Source organism: Mastigoproctus giganteus, chromosome 1 (assembly GCF_048544385.1).
Source record: "Mastigoproctus giganteus isolate SK-2022 chromosome 1, ASM4854438v1, whole genome shotgun sequence".
Classification (NCBI taxonomy): domain Eukaryota; kingdom Metazoa; phylum Arthropoda; class Arachnida; order Uropygi; family Thelyphonidae; genus Mastigoproctus; species Mastigoproctus giganteus.
The window spans coordinates 6,287,770-6,309,659 of NC_143575.1; the positions used below are offsets into that span (position 1 = coordinate 6,287,770).

Here is a 21,890-nt window from a genome sequence, read left to right on the forward strand (position 1 = left end):
CTAACATATTGAAGAACTTTTGTTACTTCATATTTTTTGAGACCTCAGCTAGACCATGTGCATAGAGAGATTTCATTTTCCACCTTTCTATTTATAATTTTGCCCATATAAAATTCTACTAGTTATTTCCTAGTCAATCAAACTTTCATCCAAACTAGTTCTAAAACTGTTGCAATACCTTCCTTGTATTGTATCTTAAGTTCAAGGAAGGTATGGCAGCTTCCCTACCACCAGATCTTTACCTAATGTTAATGGTATTTAGTGGATCATATATACAGTGGATCATATATACATCATTGAAAATGGCTGATGATGATGATTATGATATACAGAGGCACACTAATCGTGTGCTTATTGTTCTTGTGTGCAACTTTGGAATTCCAAAAAAGTTGAAATATACATTCAAATAACAAAATTTTGTAGCAGTAGGAGCCCTCAGCTTATCCAAATGCACTGCTGATGTATTTGGATAAGCTCTTCCATGTTGATGTCTGTTCCAGTATCACATTTTGCACCGAGTGTTGTTTCCCTGACAACACTCTGGGAACTTGTTGACCCAGGTTATATTTTCAGCTAGTATGTGCCTTGATTTCTTCATCTTATCATAGTAAAGAGGCGTCAGGCTATAATTTATCCAGTTTTGTTCCTTTAGTCCCATTTAAGCAGCCCATTTTTATTCATTTAGTAGCACATAATTTATTACTTACTAAACACAGTATACAACAGAAAATGAGGCATGGACACTGCAGGTTCACCACAAGCCTAGTTTAGGTGATGTGAAAAGGTTCCCCCCCCCCCAAATAAATAAACTGGTTTAATACCCTTTAAACTTTCAGAGATCTGGCACATTATCACATAAGTATTGAGTTCAATTGGACAGTAATCCTCACAGTTTGCTGCTGATTACCAGCTTCCAGTATTTCTTAAGAAACTTGCAGAGTAGTACTTCTGTTTGCAGTGTATTCATTTTCCTTTTTCCTACCTGCTTCTCTTATTTCTTGAGTCCACCATTTTGTTCTAACTTTCCTATCTTTTATAAATTTTCTCTACAAATACCTAATTTAAGAGGTATGTGAGGAGAAAGTTTATGTATCAGAAACAGTCAATGTGATGTTTCTAGGTCATTGCCTATTAGAATACATACATAATTAGGTTACTTTCTGAATCAATCATATGCCTTATCTTGTCTGCTTCATCTCATGTTAGCTAAAAGGTACCTAACACATTGTCGAACCTCATTCTTTGTGAACCAAATTATGCATGGGACCAACATTTTTATGTCACGTCCCAGTGAAGTTATAAGTTATCCACTTTTTTCTTTTTTTCTTTTATTGTCATGTGCTTGGCCTGTCTAGAGAGCATCATTCCGTAGACCTCTGTACCCACTTATCAATATGAACTTCAGACAAATACATTACACAAAAGTGAATTTATTGTATATTCTTAGCTGTTAAAAAAAAAAAAAAAAAAATATATATATATATATATATATATATATATATATAGAATATTAAGGACAACAGAAAATTATTAGAAAAAGTAAATCAATCCAATAATAATACCATCAGGGACCTAAGAAAACGGAAAAAAAAAAATAAATAAAAATTATTATTATCGCTTTTTACCGACAATCTAGACGACTTCAACCGGGGCCAACCACCCAGAATGAAGGCAAAAAACGACAATAGGTTCTCTGTTTCTGTGATGATCAATATATGCTAAGTAATTTAAATCTAAACCAAATATAAACCATTATAGGCCAAATATAAATCGAATGTAAATAAATTGAATGATGATAAAAAGTTAAGAAAATTTTAGAATTATTAGAATCAAAGGTAAGATATATAAGTAAAATATAAATTTAAGCATATATTAATCATCGTTGACCCGACAGAGAACGTAATTTAATGATTAAAATAAGATTAAATATATAATACATACTACATATTGACCGTATCTAGGACATAATTATTTTGACGACTAATGTAATAGTCGTCAAAATAATATGTAGTGCCATTGTGATGGATACGGTAAAAATAATTATAAATAAATAATTGAATTTAAGTTAACGCAAAGAGAAACATGCAGATAGTAAGAAGAAAAACTAAAGGAGTAGGAATAATAGAACCTGAACTCCACAAAGGTGAAAAATAGTGGTATAGATAAGAAATAGTTTCTCCTACGTCCTTGGATTGCCCTAATAATTTCGGAGAAATAAAAATAAAAAGTGTAGGACAGTTTAAAGACATTACAAGATATAAGTTGTGGCTCGGGTATGCCCGGGATTGCAAACCAGTTCCTATAGTAGGACCCTGAGCTGAATTTGCATGTTACCTCAGCGTGAACTTAAGTAAATTTAAATATATATAATAAAAAATAAAAAAATAAAAAATTATACACTGTAATTTGCAAGCCAGTGGGTACAAGTTTTCTACGCCATAAGACACCAAGAATGCAAAGTGTATCCTATGTACATATATACATGGCACTAAATATGACAATTATATTGAAAATTATATTGAAACAATAGGTTCAGAAAACAAATTTTTGAAATTAATTATGCTTATCGCTTTCCTGAAGTGATATTTCAGGTTATTTGTTATTTGTTATTTGGTTTTTAGGAGCATTAGCAACTAAGGCCATATTGCTCTGTGAATATGCGGTGGTCATTTCTGACCTTTCCGCATCCTCCGTATTTGGTGGTGACGGGCTCGAACCCCGGTCTAATCAAGAAGCGTGTGCTACGCACTGCTGCTCCTTCCCACCTGGCTACGGAGGCGCCGATATTTCAGGTAAGCGATAGGGAAATTATTAATCAACTTGCTGTACAACGCTGTTAAGCCCGCTGAACAATTTTTTATTACTATTGCAGATATAAGCAATCCTTAGAATTGCGATAAAATTATATTAGCATGCACAGATTTTGATATATTAGATCTCCAGTTTGTAAGGCTGACTACATTAAAATTAAATGTATCTCTTTTATTATAATAAAAGTTACATCTATATTATTATTATGGAATATTTCTATATGAAGATCCAAGTAATTTGCTATAGTATCGGAACTATTAGTTTTTTCTAATACAAGTTCTACTGGATATAATTTACTGTAATCCTGGACAAAATGTGGACAATTAAAAACACATATATCATCTACGTATCTGTATATAAGTAGGTTATCTTGGAATGCTCTTTCTGTATAATATAGATAAAGGTTTGCGATTATGCTTGATGCTGGACTTCCCATAGGGGTGCCAGTCACTTGTAAGTATAACGATGTTCCATCATATACATAATTATTAAAGATGCATAATTTTATTAGAGAATCCCAATAGGTTAAATCAACCTTTATAGCATTTTTATTTTCCAAATATAGTCCCTGATGGTATTATTATTGGATTGATTTACTTTTTCTAATAATTTTCTGTTGTCCTTAATATTCTATAGACATTATGGGCGTATTGCATGATTGCTTGCAACTGCATTGACCCATAAATATTAGTTACAGTTACTGTTGTTTTAACTTTCTTTCCTTTTTTCACTAATATAATAATTATAAATATATATATATAAGACCTTCCATCTACACCTTACCTTGGTGTATGATATGATGCATACTGCCATTTGGTGACTGTGTTATTATTAATTAATATGAAAATTCAAAATGTCATGCAAAACAGTATTCTTTTGCTATGGAATTCATTTCATTTCAGTTGACATTTTTAGTTGTTTCAGTGTTTTCATTTGATTAATTTGTGTCTAGGACTTGCAATTTATAATTTTACAAAAGATACTTTTATAATTTGTAATACATTTTTATTTGTTAATAACAAAGAATGGCACTATTTTGATTTGAAGCATATTAAAAAAAATTTGAAGACTATTAAAAACAAGTTTATATGATGTAGCAAGAATTTTTTAAAATGTTTATTCCTTGATGGCATGCAAAAGCAAAAAAAAATCTGCTATATGGATCAGTTGGTGTTTAGAAAGCAGAATTTATTCAACAGTGTGGATGACTAGTTTATCATGCTCTAGCTTAATCAACTTCCATCCCCCCTAGACAATGTCTACATTTATATTTCCACAACTTGAGACTGACAAATACTGTAGTCTGCATGATGATTTCTGATCATCATGGTGGGGAGTGGGTGGAACTTAGGTGTGTGCAGAGGTTATTTTGATCCTATTTAATGGAGAATTTTTTAATATAAATAAAGCATTTATAATATGTTATAAATGGTAACATGAAGTCAAATTGGCCTTGTTTAACTGTCAATGTTGTTTAAGTGTAATAATATCCAATCTGAGAAGAAGTTAGTCTCTGTGCATGTCAGCAATGCACATCTTGCATGTAGCATTATGCTACTGTAATTTCCAAGATTCAAAAACAGTTTTGTAATAATCTTCTGAGCATATTTCTTGCTATGTTTTTTCTTTATTCCATAGCATTATCTAATCTTCATACTTCTTATGCAGAGATGGGATAATTCCATTAGAACCATTAAGTGATACCTAAATATTATGAGAATGATCACATAACATAATGCTACTGATTATAGTCAATTTTCTAACCAAATGATGATAGAGTATATTTTGATAGTTTTGCCCTCATTGTTCTTTTGTTACATTGGTCACATATATGAAGCTATTTAGTAAAGGCACATACAATGTGCTCTGTGATTTTTTTGAAAATTTTTCACTCATTTTGTTTCAAGCTTGGTTGGGTTGGAAAGAACTGTAGAATGCATTGACATTCTACAGTTCTTTTTTTTTTTTTTTTTTTTTTTTGTGCCTTAACGGTTGATGACCGAGAAAACAAATGCCTATGGTTCCCCACTTCTTATTGTTCTTCTTATTTTCAAAAATGTAGCCAAAGCTTGAAAAAGACAGCATTTTAATAATGTCTTAAAGATTTAGCAAAAACTGCAGAAGATACTTGATAGTATTACAAAAAAAAGAAAGGAAAGAATTTCAATCATGCTTTAGGAACTCTCATAGGAACTTACCTGAACTGCCACTGTTGATCCCAGCAACCTCATAAGTTCTTATGAGAGTACTTTGTGGGAGATTTGATGCAACATTCAGTAAGTTAAATGAATCTTTGTTTTTGGATGAATTCTCATAACTTTTTGGTGCTGCTTTCTATAGGAGTTGTCCTCCCAGGTGTGTCAGTATTTTTGAATTTCAGAAGAATGTTGGTTTTCCCTTTCATGACCAACTGTTCTACTTGCATTGCATTTCTCTATCTGTATATTTTATTGCTATTTCTGCCCTGTGAGTATACGAGGGGTATTTGAACAGTTTGTGCAAAGAACATTTTCTCTTGGGCCTCCAGGGATGCATCCAATGCAGCAGTGACATCACTGTCAGTGGGAAAATGGATGCCAACCAGGTATTTTTTGAAATTAGGAAATAGGTGAAAGGCCAATAGTTCTAGATCTGGTGCATATGGGGAATGGTCAAAGATTTCAAAGTCGCACTCATGCAGTGGTGGAAGTAACAGACTTGTGAGCAGGTGCATTGTCATGGTGGAACAAGACTCCTTTGCTGAGTTATCCTTGGCATTTGTCTTTGATGTTTCTATGCAAATGCATCACAAGGCCTGTGTAATATACCTCTTTGACTGTCTGGCCTTTCTTGAAGGTAGTCCACTAGCAGCACTCCATCAGCATCCCAAAAAATTGATGCCATCACCTTGCTAGCAGAAGGAATGAAATTGGCTCTCTTTGGAGGGTGAAGAAAGCTGTATTTCCACTGTTTGGACTGCTCCTTTGTCTCTGAAAGTGATGGATCCATGGTCACAAACCTTGCAAGGAAATTTGCTGGATCTGCTTCAAAACAATGCAAATGTTCACTTGACAACTCCTGCATACATGGGTGAGATCTGATGTCAACAACTTTGTGAACCATAGTGCTGACACTTTTTTCAGATGAGATGCCCAAGATGTTGGAAATGTATCAAATTGTTGCTCATTGATCACTCATTACTAGATCATGCCCACTATTAACATTTCTGGTTTGATGGGCATTGCAGGGAATCATCTTCCAGGCAATCCAACTCTCATTTAAATTCTGCTGCCCACTTGTTAACCGTGGAATGTGGGACATCCTACCCCAATGTTTAATCATATCCTCATGAATTGCCTTTGGCATTAGTCCCTCTTTTCCCAAATATTGGATAACTGCACAATGACTGATTTTGTCCATCTTTATTCATTTACATAACTGTTGACTCCAATATGTGTAATTAAAAAAATATATTATTGAAACTATATGAAACGTGGTGAGTTACTACTTGAAGAGTTATACATTGACTACAAAAATTAATGCTATACTACTATCCTTTCATGCTTACATGCTCCTTGTATTTATATTATATGCACATTGATTGGTGTGCTGTTTTTCCTTTTCACTTTTTAGATCAGCTCTTGCTAAGTTAATAAAATAAAAAAATAAACTTTTACACAGGCTGATTACTTCTATAATTATTTATAGAAGTAACCAGCTGTTATATTTTAAGAACTATAAGTATTTTCATTGTGCAGTTATGTTGTGATACCATCTTTATCTGGAAAAATATGTAATAATAATTTTTTTTTTTTTTTTTTTTTTTTTTTTCCCAGTTTATTTCTAGCTTGGATGAGCAGCTGAAGAAGGTTGAATGGCATATTATAGTTTATGTAAGTTGTCTTTTTTTTTTCTTTATGTAGTGTATAGGCCGCCGTAGCATAGTGGTCAGGCGCATGGGTGCATAAGTACAAGTGCCTTGAGTGACCGGGGTTCAAGCCCGTGACTGCTGAATACAGTGCTGTTTCTTGTATTCTCTCTATCTTGTGAACTCCTCTGACCATTTGGTCGTCCCGGAGTATAAACAGAAAATTTATTTATTTATATACAGGAACTCCCCAATTTACGTAACACTCGACTTACGGAAATTCGACTTTACGTAAGTTTTTCCCGGCCAGCGCAAACTTTAAAAAATATGTGGTTACGTATTTTGCATCCTGTGAAAATATAATGTAAACCCAATAACACATTGTGGTTTTTTTTTTTTTTTTTTTGGTAATTCGTTCCAAGACCTCATAAATTGAAATTTTTGCTATATAACTAAGCTATTTATCTCTCTAAACGGTCATTTTTATACTGGAAATTGCACTACAATTTTATCATTATCGTATGTTCCATTCTAACAATCACTTTTGTGAAACGCCTTTTTTCTAAAACACATTTCTGGAGGTCACTACCATAAAACAATAAAAACAATTTGCACTTTCCGGTTTATTGGGCTTTTCTGTTCGTGCATCTAATTATAAACAGGTAGTAAACTCGATCTTATTGCATTTGCGATAATACCAATAACTGCAATTCTGTGGGTTTTTACGCTATTATGATGAAATTTGTTCCCCATTCACTGAAATCTTCAATCATATAAAATAAAAATTTTCAGAAACTTCTCTTCATTCCTATTTACATATTACAATGGTGAAGGGAAAGGGACCAACGGAAAGTGCAAGTGGCGGCAGTGCTAGGAAACGAAACAAAATTGATTTAGAAATGAAGATGAAAATGATTAAGAAGCAGGACAAAGTTTGTCATCTATTGCACGGGAATTAGGTCTCGCTGCTTCAACAGAGAATGCTATTTTAAAGGACAGTGCACGTATAAAAGAACATGTCAAAGGATCAACGCACTTAAAATCAGCAGTGGTCACAAAACAGTGTTCAGGTGCTATATCTAATATGGAACAGCTGCTAATAATATGGATGGAAAATCAGATTCAGAAGCGAGTGCCCAAGTCTAATGACCATTCAAGCAAAAGCAACAAGTATTTATAAAAATATTAAGGATAAGTAAGGCAAACCTCATGTTCATGTCAAGCAATAGGTGGTTTAATAGGTTCAAGCATTGCACTGGTTTCCACAATGTTAAAGTATGCGGTGAAGTTGCCAGTGCTGATCTTGCAGCTGCAGAGAAATTTTGTGATGCATTGGAAAACATTATTGATGAAGGCGGCTATTCAATGCAGCAAATTTTTAACGTTGACGAGACTGCTCTGTATTGGAAAAAAATGCCGGATCGAATATACATTGCCAAAGGGAAAAATACAATGCCTGGTTTCAAGGCTTTGAAAGATAAGGCCACGCTCTTACTATGGCTAATTCAGCGGGAGATTACAGATTAAAACCACCACTTGTGTACCATTCTGGAAATCCTCTTGCATTTAAGGGCATCAATAAAGCCACCCTACCAGTGCATTTCCGATTGAACCAGAGAGCATGGATAACAATAGCTCTTTGAGGATTGGTTTAAATGCTGCTTCATTCCTGAGGGTGAAAAATATTGTAAAGACAACGATGTTCCTCTCAGGATTTTGCTTCTATTAAATAATGCTCCTGGACATCCTACGCATCTAGATGATTTCAATTCGAACGTGAGAGTCATATTTCTACCGCCAAACACAACTTCACTCATCCAACCTATGGATCAGGGTGTTATTTCAAATTTAAAAGCATCTATTTATGCACATTTACTCAGGCATTTTTTGCAGTAGACGATGAGAAAAATTTTACTTTAAGAGACTTTTGGAAATCTTAAAATATTTACCACACCATCTATGGCCTCGGCATAAATTACTAAAAGTTGTTTAAATGGCGCATGGGAGAAAATATCCCACAGCACGTAAAAGGCTTCGAAGGATTTGAAAAAGACGAATCATATGAAGCAGTTACAGGTAAGATTGTAAAGGTTACAGAGCTACTTCAGTTGGAGGTTGATGCCAAAGACATGGAGGAGTTAATAGATGAAGAAGAGAAGGAATTATCTAACGAAGAACTTATTGACTTGCAGGCAGCGATAGTGAAAGAAAAAAATGCTGACAAAGCTCCAGATGAACCAAATGAGTAGTCGAGACGCTTCATCACCAGAGAGATGGCAGTGGCATTTCGTGAAATTGCATCGGCAATGGCAAGGTTTGAGAAGATTGATCCTGACAGTTAACGATTCTTAAAAGTTAACAGAGGGGTGAATGATATGCATGCTTGCTACAAAGAAATCTACAATGAAAAGAAAAAAGCCCATTCATCCAAAAAGTCCAGTCATCCATTAATATGTTCTTTCGTAACGTTGAGCGTCTTCTAAATCTCCACAGCTCTCAACCTCCACAATGGCGTACTTATCAGCTGAAGATGTCGATTCTGGCAACGATGCTCGAGAGGTAAAACTTATTGACATTATGCCTGTCTCCTCTCTTTTTTGTAATTTTATAATTTTGAAATTTTTTTTAAATTGCACGTCTTTGTAAATTCTCCTGCGCATGCGATAAAAAATTGAATAAATATAATAAATTCTATTTACATGTTCATCGCACATTTCTTTTTTGATTCAATCAATTCAGTGAGTGTTGCACAAGCATGGGGAAATTCCCCGACTTACGTAGCGTTCAGCAGAACCCAACCCTTACATAAGACGGGGAGTTCCTGTATTAATTTTGTATATCAGTGATATGCAGAATATACAGAAGCGGTTTGCTGGACAGTCAAACAACATATATTATCGTATTTGTGTATCCAGACAGTTTGGCATTCTGAATACTCGACTTCATAATACTTGACTTACAGAAATTCGACTTTACGTAAGTTTTTGCTGGCTGGTGCAAACTTAAAAAAATCGTGTAAATGTATTTTGCATCCCATAGGAATAAATGGAGGTAGCATGAAAATATCGTAATGTACCCAATAACACATTGTGGTTTTTTTTTTTTTTTTTTTGGTAATTCGTTCCAAGACCTCAGAAATTGAAATTTTTGCATATAACTAAGCTATTTATCTCTCTAAACGGTCATTTTTATACTGGAAATTGCACTACAATTTTATCATTAACTTATGTTCCATTCTAACAATCACTTTTGTGAAACGCCTTTGTGATATTTTTCTAAAACACATTTCTGGAGGTCACTACCATAAAACAATAAAAACAATTTGCACTTTCCGGTTTATTAGGCTTTTCTGTTAGCGCAATCTATTATAAATGGGTAGTAAACTCGATCTTATTGCATTTGCGATAATACCTATAACTAGTAATATAACCATAATACTGTAACATAAAAATCCACAGAATTCTGTGAATTTTTATGTTACGGTATTATGGTGAAATGAGTTCCCCTTCACTGAAATCTTCAATCATATAAAAAACAAATAAATTTTCAAAATCTTCTCTTCATTCCTGCTTACTTATTACAATGGTGAAGGGAAATGGACCAATGGAAAGTGCAAGTGCTGGCAGTACTAGGAAACGAAACAAAATTGATTTAGAAATGTAATGATTTAAGAAGTACAAAGCAGGACAAAGTTTGTCATCTGTTGCACAGAATTAGGTCTCTCTGCTTCAACAATGATCACAAAACAGCTTTCAGGTGCTATATTGATGGAAAAGCTATTAATAATATGGACGGAAAATCAGATTCAGAAGATTGCCCCTGAGTCTAAAGACCATTCAAGTAAAAGAAGAAGTACCTATGAAGGTAATAAGGATAAGTATGGCACACCCCATGCCAGGTTTGTGGCAAGCAACGGGTGGTTTAATAGATTCAAGCATCATGCTGGTTTCCAAAACATTAAAGTATGCAGTGAAGTCGCCAGTGCCGATTTTGCAGCTGCAGAGAAATTTTGTGATGTGTTCAAAAAAACCCCTTCTAGATCTCCACAGCCCTCAATTTCCACAGCGGCGTGCTTATCAGGTGGAGAGTTAATTCTGGCAATGATGCTCAAAAGGTAAAACTTGCTTATAATCCTGAAATTTTTGTGATTTTGTACACTTTTTGTAATTTTTCCTGTGCATGAGATAAAACAAAATTGAATAAATAATTCTATATACATATTCTTTGAATATTTCTTTTTTGCTTCAATAAAATTCAGTGTGCATAGTTGTGAGTGCTTCATAAGCATTTAGGGGAAATTCCGACTTATGTAAAATGCTACTTACGTAGAGTTCCATGGGACACAGCCATGGAGCTCTAACATAAGTCGGGGAGTGGCTGTACATACACACATACCCAAAAATAGTTGCACATTCTCTCTGGCACTTGTAATAGTAGTATTGGCAGTATGATGCAAAGGAGCAAAGCTTATACAACAACAACATTAAAAAAAAATTTTCATTTGCCCATTTATTCCAATAATTTTTCCAAATTATTCTAGAATTATAAATTTCCACCTAGAGTTGTAGAATATTTTCTAAATTTATACTAGCATTTGATTAATTGACCAAATGCAAATTTCTGCACATCTGTTCTTAACTATTCTTTTTCAATTGAAATTTACATCTCCTTGTGCATATCATCTAAGAAAGAGTAAAGATGCCACAGCATTTAATTTACTTAGCCATTTAAAGCCTTATACACTGCAATTGGACTGTAAATTGCAGTTTCTAGAAACTACAATTTACAGTCTTTCTTGGTGGTAATATTCTTTTGTGCCACAAACTGTTGCTCTTCTCTGTACCCTTTACAGCAGTCTATGTCCGTCCAAAAATGAGGTTTCCAAACCTGTATGGATTATTCTGGGTGTGATCTAATAATGGGATGATTATCTCTTTTACCCTGTTGGAAAAGTTCTTGTGCATCATTGACAGAAACCCATTAGCAGCTGTAACAGCTTGTTTGCACTGCTCTGATAATTTTGTGTTGGACTGTAATAATAGATAATTTTCATACTCTACTACTATGGTTGGTACCACTCAAATGGTATTATTCTGAGATTACAGCTACCCAAATGGAGTATCTGAGATTACAGCTACCTTGTGATTGTCACTGTTAAACTGTTTTAGGCCTAAATGAATGTCAGATGAACTGATGAGGCATATGGCAGAGAAGAAACATGCATGGGATACATACAAATTAACACATGACACAGAAGCCTATGATAGATACAAGTTGATCTGTAACCAAGTTACAAAGGAGGTTAGGCAGGCAAAGGCAGATTACAAGAAATCTTTGGCAAGGGATGCAAAGAAAAACAGCAAAGAGTTCTTTACTTATGTAAACTCTAGAAGGAAGGGGATGAATCAGATTGGTGCACTTGATATCGATGGGTCAACTGTTGATGATCCTGCTCAGGTAGCTAACAAACTAAATGAATATTTTGCATCGACATTCACACATGAGGAGTTATTTAGCGAGGGGAAAGCCAGAGGTGTATTCAACTCTAGCAGTAAGCTAGAGAATCTTGTAATAACTGAGAGTAAAGTGGAGGAGAAATTGTTGAAGATAAACACAAGAAAGCACCCGGGGTGGATGGGATCTATCCAGTTATATTAAAGGAGGCAGCAGAGGAAGTAAGCAAACCCTTAGCCATAATTATGAGAGCTTCCTTGGACTCAGGGGAGGTACCCATACATTTGGAGATATGCAAATGTGACCCCAATTCACAAAGGAGGATCAAAGGCTGACACAAGTAATTATAGACCTGTGAGTTTAACTTCTGTTCCAGGAAAATTAATGGAGGCACTAGTTAAAGAAGCACTGCAGGATCATTTAGACAAGACTTCAGTTATAGCTCGGACACAGCATGGTTTTGAGTTGTCTATGGTGTATCTATACACCGATATTATATAGATAATAAACTCTTAACGTATTATGCCTTGTGCATTTAGTTATTTTAAATATTGCAATAATCTAAGCATTGTGCTCTCTCTCTATAAAGAACTGAGAACAAGATGGATTCTCTTGCAAGTAACATTTAAAAACTTATTTTCAAAATTATTTTAAGTTATTAATATGTTTTTATCCATATGTAGAAGCCTAATATTACTTGTATATAGGGCATTTCTGTGCATTTTTAATTTGGAAAATGACCAAAGTTTATCAACTTATATTTGAGTATCTATAGTAGATGTTAGAACTTTCTGTTAAGTAATCTAAGATTATTGTTGTATGTTTCCTTGTAAATTCTTGGTTCTGATTAAAGACTGAACTCTTATTTTTTTTCCCACCCTAGATGGTTCAGATGACATTGCTTTGTTTTGGTTCTATTGGCTTCAAAGCTATGATACATTTGGTTTTAAATGAAGCAGATGATGTAAGTTTTTGCAGTTTTAATTCATAATGTAGAATTATCTATCTAAACAGCTTTGTTTTGGTCCATCAAACCACAAATGAATGTTTAAATTATTCAGTGTGCAAAGTGTTAAAATCTAAAAAAAAATATTAACTTTGATAATTTTACACTTAAATCAAATGATTGTCCATGTAACTATCACTTTACGTATTATTTTCTACTGACTGATTGGAAAGTCACTTCCTATTTTGAGATGTATTATTTGATTAGGATATAAGATAAAGGATCACTGAATATGCATTAGTTAGAGAACTTTATGCTATTTTGTGAAATTCTGACTTTCCTTGTCAGCTTCAGATAAAGAATTACAAATAAACTGAGTATAAGTGACATTGCCCAAGTTGTTGAGGTTACAGATTGATAACACATTTTTAATTGATTATTATATTTATAGATGTTTAAGTTTGGAAAGGTTATACTGTTATTTTGTTCAAGTGTATATTTTAGACTATGATGGACTGAATTAAATTTTAAGAAAAGGTTGTCTATAATTTGTTTGCTGAGATTATAAGAATATCATACACATAACGAATGAATAACTTAACTGTAGAAGTAGGAGATTTGAGGATACGATCTCCTGTTAGATGCCAAATATATTTCTGATAGAGGGGCATTCGTAAAAAAGGGGTGAACTCCTAGTTCACCCCTTTTTTACGGATGAGGGGAAATGTCTTTGATTCTCCCGAAATTAAATTACAAGGCTGGGACAAACCATGTTGATGATTAAGCTTCACACCAGCCAGAAGATAAATAAATTCAAAACTGTAACTAAAAACACTATTTACAATAAAATAAATATAAAAATATAAAATATTTACAATAAAATAAAATATTATTAACACTGATAAAATATACCAAAAAACTTAGAAATTAAAACTGATAAATTTTGCTGTAGCTTTCGGAGGCAGCAGTCTCCTTCCTCAGCAGCATAAGTCTACTGTGCGGCACATTCTTAAATAGCGGATCCACGGCACACATCACATGGTTCCACGGTTAGAATTTTCCCGTTGTGCACCGGGACTTGAAATGGCTCGGGAGTGTGCTAGCTGAAAACGTTCATCACGCCCAAGAACAACAGTTTCCAGAAGGGGGTGTAAACGTACACCCCTATCCCTATTAATAGTATTGCTAACTGCCCCAATACGTAAACTCTCAAGCTATTTACAGTCCCAGAACCCCTGTGCATGATCTGTGATGACAGCATCCTCCAGGGAAATTTGATGTTGTTTCTCCCAGAAATTGTTCAGCCACAGCAGACTTCCCATAATTTGTGGAGCGTTTGCATGCTCCCCCAGCTGGTCTTTCAATCACCGCCCCGTCTCACCCACATAACACGCCCCACAATCCGGGCATTTGATTTCGTACACCACCCCACTGCTGGCTTCTTCGGATATGGGGTCTTTTACTCGAGATATCGCTGTGTGCAACCTCCTACCTGGAAGTTGCACACAGCGTATCTGACATCCCCGAATTATACGTGCAATGTGGTCTGACAGGCCCGGATAGTAGGGAATGTGTTCGGTGCTCACAGGGGCGAACTGCTCATTACGGGTGGACTCTACTCCAATGGCTCAGTCAAACACCCTCTGGGGGTAGCCACACTTCTTGAGGTCTGCTGTGACCCGAACAATTTCATTATCTCTATCCTCGGAGGTGCTGCAGTGGGACCCCCGCCCTATCTATTAAAGTTTTTACCACACTATTTTTATGTTGGTTGGCCTGTACCGAGGTATAATGGGTATATTGACCCCGGCACATCGGCTTTCTAAATACCTTGGACTTAAGCCTGCCGCCTTCTCTAATTACCAACACATCAAGGAATGGCAAGGTTCCCTCTGCTTCCACCTCCAAAGTAAATTTGATAAAAGGGGAGGAACTATTAAGTGCATTAAGCACCTGATCCTCCCTCCCCTTTGTATAATGGAGAATGTGTCATCAACATATCTCCTCCATCTGTGCATGGGAAATTCCGAATCCCCAAAAATCCTGACTTCCAACTCCTCCGTAGCTAAATTGGCTCCTATGGCACTGATGTGGGGAACCCATGGCTGTGCCATGGATCTGCCTGTACATGACATTCTGGAATACCATAACGGTACTAGATAAGCAAAGCTCAACTCTTCACAAATGTCATCAATACTAAGAGATGACCTGGTACTTAACAGTACATCTTTTTCTAAAGCCATTCTAACACACTGTAAGCCAAACTTAATGGGAATACAAGTAAACAGTGACTTAATGTCAAAAGAGACCATTATCTCATCTTCCCATATAGTCTGTCCCTTTATGAAGTCCACAAATTCCTTGATTCTTAATGACAAAGCCGGAAAGTCCTACTATGGGTGCAATTAGCTTAGCTAAACACTTAGATAAAGCATACGTAGGACTGTTTATAAATGATACAATAGGTCTGAGCGGTATGCCTACTTTAGTATGTTATGTGGATGAGACAGGGCGGTGATTGAAAGACCGGCTGGGGGAGCATGCAAATGCAATAAAGTCTGCAAATTATGGGAAGTCTGCTGTGGCTGAACATTTCTGGGAGAAACAACATCAAATTTCTCCGGAGGATGCTGTCATCACAGATCATGCACAGGGGTTCTGGGACCGAAAATGGCTTGAGAGTTTACGTATTGGGGCAGTTAGCAATACTAATACTATTAATAGTGATAGGGGTGTACGTTTACACCCTCTCCTGGAAACCGTTGTTCTTGGGTGTGATGAACGGTTTCAGCTAGCCCGGTCCCGGTGCGTAAAGGGAAAATTCCAACTGTGGAACCATGTGATGCGTGCCGTGGATCTGCTATTTAAGAATGTGCCGCACAATAGACTTATGCTGCTGAGGAAGGAGACTGCTGCCTCCGAAAGCTACAGCAAATTTTATCGGTTTTAATTTCTAAGTTTTTTAGTATATTTTATCAGTGTTAATTATATTTTATTTTATTGCAAATATTTTATATTTTATATTTATTTTTTTATAAATAAAGTGTTTTTAGTTACAGTTTTGAATTTATTTATCTTCCGGCTGATGTGAAGCTTAATCATCAACATGATTTTCCTTTGTTTTTCTTGTCTCTACAGGAGGAAGTACTTAAAAAAAAAAGTTTTTACACTTCGAATTGCATTTTATATGGCATATTCTGCATAAGTATAAATTTCTGGTACTTTAGTAGTAGTAGTAGTAGTGGCACTTGATGCAAGAAAGCAAGTGTAGGAGCTTATGCAGCATCAGCCAAAAAAAAAAAAAAAAAAAAAATCACACCATACCCTCCAAATGCCTGTCCAGTTCCTCCTTAAATTTATTTAACCTATCAACTTCCACAACGACAGATGGAAGTTTGTTCCAGCAATTAACCACCCGCTGGCTAAAGGCAAATTTCCGCACATCTATTCTACATCTATCCTTTCTTAATTTGAACTTATGTCCCCGTAGGTTCGTATTCTGAACAAGTGGGAGGATCCCATCAGAATTCAGCGTGCTCAACCCATTCAAGGCCTTATAGACCTCAATCAGATCACCGCGCAGGTGCCTAGTCTCCAGCCACTGCAATTTGCAGAAGTTAAGCCTCTCTTGGTAAGAGGATCCCTTCATTCCCCTCACCAATCGTGTTGCTCTTCTCTGTACACGCTCAAGCAAATCTACATCTTTCCTAAAATGAGGCCTCCAGACCTGTACGCAGTACTCAAGCCGTGGCCTGACCATTGCCTTATACAGAGGGACAATCACCTCCTTTTCCCTGCTAGCAAAATTCCTATATATCATTGACAAAACCCCATGACCTGCCCTAGCAGCCTGTCTACATTGCTCAGAAAACTTCATATCTGACTGCACAATTACTCCCAGGTCTTTTTCATTTTCTACCACCTTAAGTGTAGTACCACACAGTTGGTACGTTTCTCTGGGGTTACTTCTACCCATATGCAGTACTTTGCATCTGTCAAGGTTAAACTTCAGTTGCCACTTCTTAGCCCATCTGCCCAAATTATCTAGATCCTGTTGCAGTAGCACACTGCCATTACTGTCATTAACAACCCTGCCAACCTTCGTGTCATCTGCAAACTTCGACATTAAGCCTGATATACCTTCATCAATATCATTGATAAATATACAAAACAACAGTGGACCCAACACTGAACCCTGTGGGACTCCACTAATAACATTAGTCCACGAAGAGCAGCACCCATTGATTACCACCCTCTGTCTTCTCCCACTTAACCATCCTTTTATCCATTGTAGGAACTTACCCTTAATACCATTCTGCTCCAATTTGTACAGTAGTCTTCCATGTGCAACAGTGTCAAAAGCTTTCCTGAAATCCAAGTATATGATATCAAAATTATTTTTTGCATCCAGTTCCTTTGTGACCACATCATAATAACCAATCAAATTTGTCAGACAAGACTTTCCCTTAACAAACCCATGCTGTGTCTGAATTATTGCTGCAGTCTTGTCTAGATGATCCTGCAATGCATCTTTAACCAGTGACTCCATTATTTTACCCGGAACAGAAGTTAAACTAACTGGTCTGTAATTACTCGTGTCACCCTTCGAACATCCTTTGTGAATTGGGGATACATTTGCACATCTCCAGTCCGTGGGAACCTCCCCTGAATCCAAGGATGCTCTCATAATTATGGCTAAGGGTTTGCTTAGTTGCTTGGCCGCCTCCTTTAATATAACTGGATAGATCCCATCCACCCCAGGTGCCTTTCTTATGTTTAACTTCAACAATTTCTCCTCCACTTTGCTCTCAGTTATTACAAAATCATTAAGCACACTGCTACAATTTGATAACCTTCTGCCATTTTCAAACCTTAATAATTCCTCATGTGTGAATGTAGATGCAAAATACTCATTCAGTTTGTTTGCTATCTGAGCAGGATCATCAACAGTCGAACCATCGATGTCAAGTGGACCAATCATATTCATCCCCTTCCTTTTAGAGTTTATATAAGTAAAGAAATCCTTGCTGTTTTTCTTAGCATCTTTTGCAAAGATTTCTCGTAATCCACCTTTGCCTGCCGAACCTCCTTTGTGACCTGATTACAGACTAGCTTATATCTGCTACAGGCTTCTGCGTCGTCTGATAATTTATATGCATCCCATGCATTTTTCTTCTCTGTCACGAGTCTCATTAGTTCATTTGATAACCATTTAGGCCTAAACCTTGAACAATATTTCTTCATCGGTATGAAAAGTCTAGTAGCTTCCACGATTAATTCCTTGAATGCTTCCCACTTAGAATTTACTGTTTGTAACATCGTCAGTTGATCCCACTGTACAGAATTTAAAAACTGTCTGAGACCACTGTACTCCCCTTTACGGAAGCAAAAACCCTTTCCTTTACCCCTGACGGTAGTTACCTCTTTGAGTAAATCCCACTTCAGCACACTGTGATCACTGCCACCTAGTGGTTCCTTTATCTGCAAATTCTTAATACACGAATGATCACTGCTGATAACCAGATCAAGAGTGTTACTTTCTCTGGTTGCCTCTCGAACATGCTGCTGCAGAAAACAATCATCCAATAAATCCACAAAAGTCTGACTAGTGTGTGAGTGACCAACCCACAAGTTCCAGTCAATATCTGGGAAGTTAAAATCCCCCATTATAAGACATTCTGATTTACTGGCCCACTCTATTTCTCTGTACAATTGTTCATTGTACTCATTCGAGTCATTAGGCCTATAACACACTCCTACTCTTATTTTTGCTTTCGCAGTGCTTATGTCACACCAAACTGACTCAACAGTGCACTGTCCATCTATATCAACTGGATGCACTTCTTTTGATTTTATGTTTTTCTTAATTAACAGCATAACACCTCCTCCCTTTCTGTCCTGTCTATCCTTTCTGTACACATTGTACTCCCCAAATTCCAGTTCTGCATTACTTATATCTTTGTGACACCACGTCTCTGCTATCCCAACAATATCCGCCTTTGATGTCTTGACCAACACTTCAAATTCATCAAATTTATTTACTATACTTCTAGCATTGGTATACATGCAAGCATACATGCTCCTATGCCTATTCCTTGTTACCTTAACACATCCCATATACCCAACTATTCCAGGATGACTGCCATCCATCCCTGAAACTCCCAACACCCCTCGCTCCAGGTCGCTTCTTATTCTAATAGTAGAAGTTGTGCAAGAATCACCTTCACCTCTGCCTGCGGTTACTGTTAAACTATTAGTCTTTGTATCCCCCCAAGCTAGCAGTTTTCCGACCCACCTAACACTGCCTCGATAGCATCAGCAAATATTCTTGCACCCTTTCTATTTAAGTGTGTCCCATCCCTGTAGAAGCAATCTCTCCTGTTAACAAGTACAGTCCAGGCTGAAAAAAATTCTACCCCTTGAGCCTTGCACAATCTTTCCAGGGCCGAATTGATCGACAAGGCTCTCATCATATACTCCCTCCTATCTTGTCTGGGCAGAATTGCAGACACTTTCAAATTCAACCCTAATTCTCGGCTTTTTTTCAACAGTGACCTGTACTTGTTGAGTAATTCTGCCGGTCTCCTACTCTTAATATCATTAGTGCCAACGTGTACAACTATATCACCTTTTGTGCCCTTGAAAGATGATATCCGTTCTACAACGTCATCAACCTTTGCCCCTGGCAGACATACCCTGGTCCTGTTCCACCTATCCTTTTTACATAGCATGTTCCCCGTTTCCCTGACAATAGAGTCACCAACAACTAATAGTTCCTGTGGGACCAGCGCATTCTGCCTTGGGGTTTGCCGCTGTGTTGCGCGATGACCAAGTGCAAGCACTGGTGTTGATGTGGGCAGCTGAGAGCTTGATGGGCCCCTCAATTTATTTCCTTCGAGGGCATCCACCCTGTCCTTCAAACTCTCATATAGGCCCATAACAACGCTGAGTTGTCGCCTGATTTTCTTACACTCCTTACATCACGCACACACAAAGACATCCCCCATGGCAATATCATGTTCCGTTCCAGAGAATTCGGCAAACATTTCACAAGTTGCACATTTTTTTAGGCTGTGACGCGTTGGAGAATCGCCCCCCTCAGTTCTCCCCCGAGTCACAACACTCCTGCCACTTTGTGCCCGTTGCTTTGCTGCTCTAGTTCGGGGCATGGTAGTTTAAATTAATAAAATCAATAAATTAAATGTCAGTAGTATTTGAATAGAAACTATGAAATAGAAACAGTGAAGCGTATTACTATATAATTATGCGTTAGAGCTACCTAGCTACCTCAATTAAAAAAATTTGAATTCCCTACAAAAACTTTGAATTCCCTATATACAAAAACAATGGCTACAAAAATCGAACAAAAATAACGGTTTTACCTATCGTAAGTAAAATCCACAAAAACTCTTTATCTAAATTAAAATAAAAAATAACCAGCGTAACTATAACTATATGACTACGTATTAAGTACAATATAAAACAACAATCATGTAAATAAAAGGCAAACACATCGTTTTTGCGGAGCTTGTAACTGACAGCTGTAACTTTTAAATAGGATATGATCTCTCAATGGGTTGAAGTTCTTTTAATGTTTATTCTTGCCGTTATCTTATACAAATATCACATTAACCTGAGTCTTGTTATGTGCCTAAGCTTTTGTTTGAATATTTGGCTTTATAATTTGTTAATAAAAGTTGAAATTTAGTAGACTTCATAATTCATTAATTAAATAAACTTGGTTTTCAAGTGTATATTTGATTTGTAGCTTTTGCAAAGATTACTTAGTGATAAAAGTAAAGTGATTATTGGATTTTTGTTCATTATGGAGTTTCAATAAATAACAGAATTTTGAATAATTCAGAATTTACTTTTAATAAATAGCAGAATTTAGAAGATAAATTCAGTGTATCGCAACAATGTTTTCGATTTATTTAATTTTTGTAAGATGGGTGCTGATTTGTTTCTTAGAGATATGCAATATTATAAGAATCTTAATGTCTTTCTACACCAGCTTGCCGATTTGACTTCATAAGGTATTTATTTTTTAGGTACTACAGTAAACCCCCGCTATTCGCGGTATCTGTATTCGCGGTTTCGTGTATTCGCGATCGCCGATTTAATATAAAATGAAACCTAAAAAATGTGAATTTTAAAGCGCCGTGAATATTTCCGCCATAAAAACGCATGGGAGTGGCTAAAATTATCTTTCCCGGTCAAAACAGCGCTCAGTGGGAGAGGGGTGACAAAATCGCGAGCGTGAATGTTTCTCGCTAATCCTTGTTCAATATGTGTTATGCGCTTGTTATGGAAGGTTTCGTCGTTTGCTTTTAATTTATATGCTTATACATTGAATAAATTTATCAATTTATAAATTGATATGCTTACAAAAGTGATAAATCTACCGTTTTGCAGTGTAAAACAGACTTTATCGAGTGTGTTAACGGAAGAAAGTGACTTTATTGTGGACAAGTGCTTTCTAACCCCTACAAAAATATGACTACGAATAACAAGACAAATGTGAAAATATCAAAGAAGGTGATGACATTAGCGAATAAAATTGAGTTATTAGATAAAATTTCTAATGGTGAAAGTGTCTCCTCAGTGGCAAAACATTATAAAATCAATGAGTCAACGGTATGATCAATCAAGAAATCGGAAGAAAAAATCCGCTGTAGTGTCCGTGAAAAAAAAACGCGCTAATTGCTTCAAACATTTGCTCTGTAACTCGTGATGTTAAATTATAAAAAAATGGAAAAGGCTTTAAATCTGTGGATAGAAGACCGAACTCAAAATAAAATTCCATTAAATTCACTCATCATTCGTGAAAAC

The 21,890-nt window shown here is 36.1% G+C and overlaps 1 protein-coding gene across 1 annotated transcript in view; it reads left to right on the top strand.

The window, feature by feature from the left end:
- LOC150090513 (protein C-mannosyl-transferase DPY19L1) overlaps positions 1-21,890 on the top strand; it is a 272,499-nt gene that overhangs the window by 168,259 nt on the left and 82,350 nt on the right. Inside the window, exons 12-13 of the mRNA XM_090378261.1 lie at positions 6,627-6,683; positions 12,996-13,076. Coding sequence (XP_090234387.1) covers positions 6,627-6,683; positions 12,996-13,076 — 138 coding nt within the window. The remainder of the gene's footprint in view (positions 1-6,626; positions 6,684-12,995; positions 13,077-21,890) is intronic.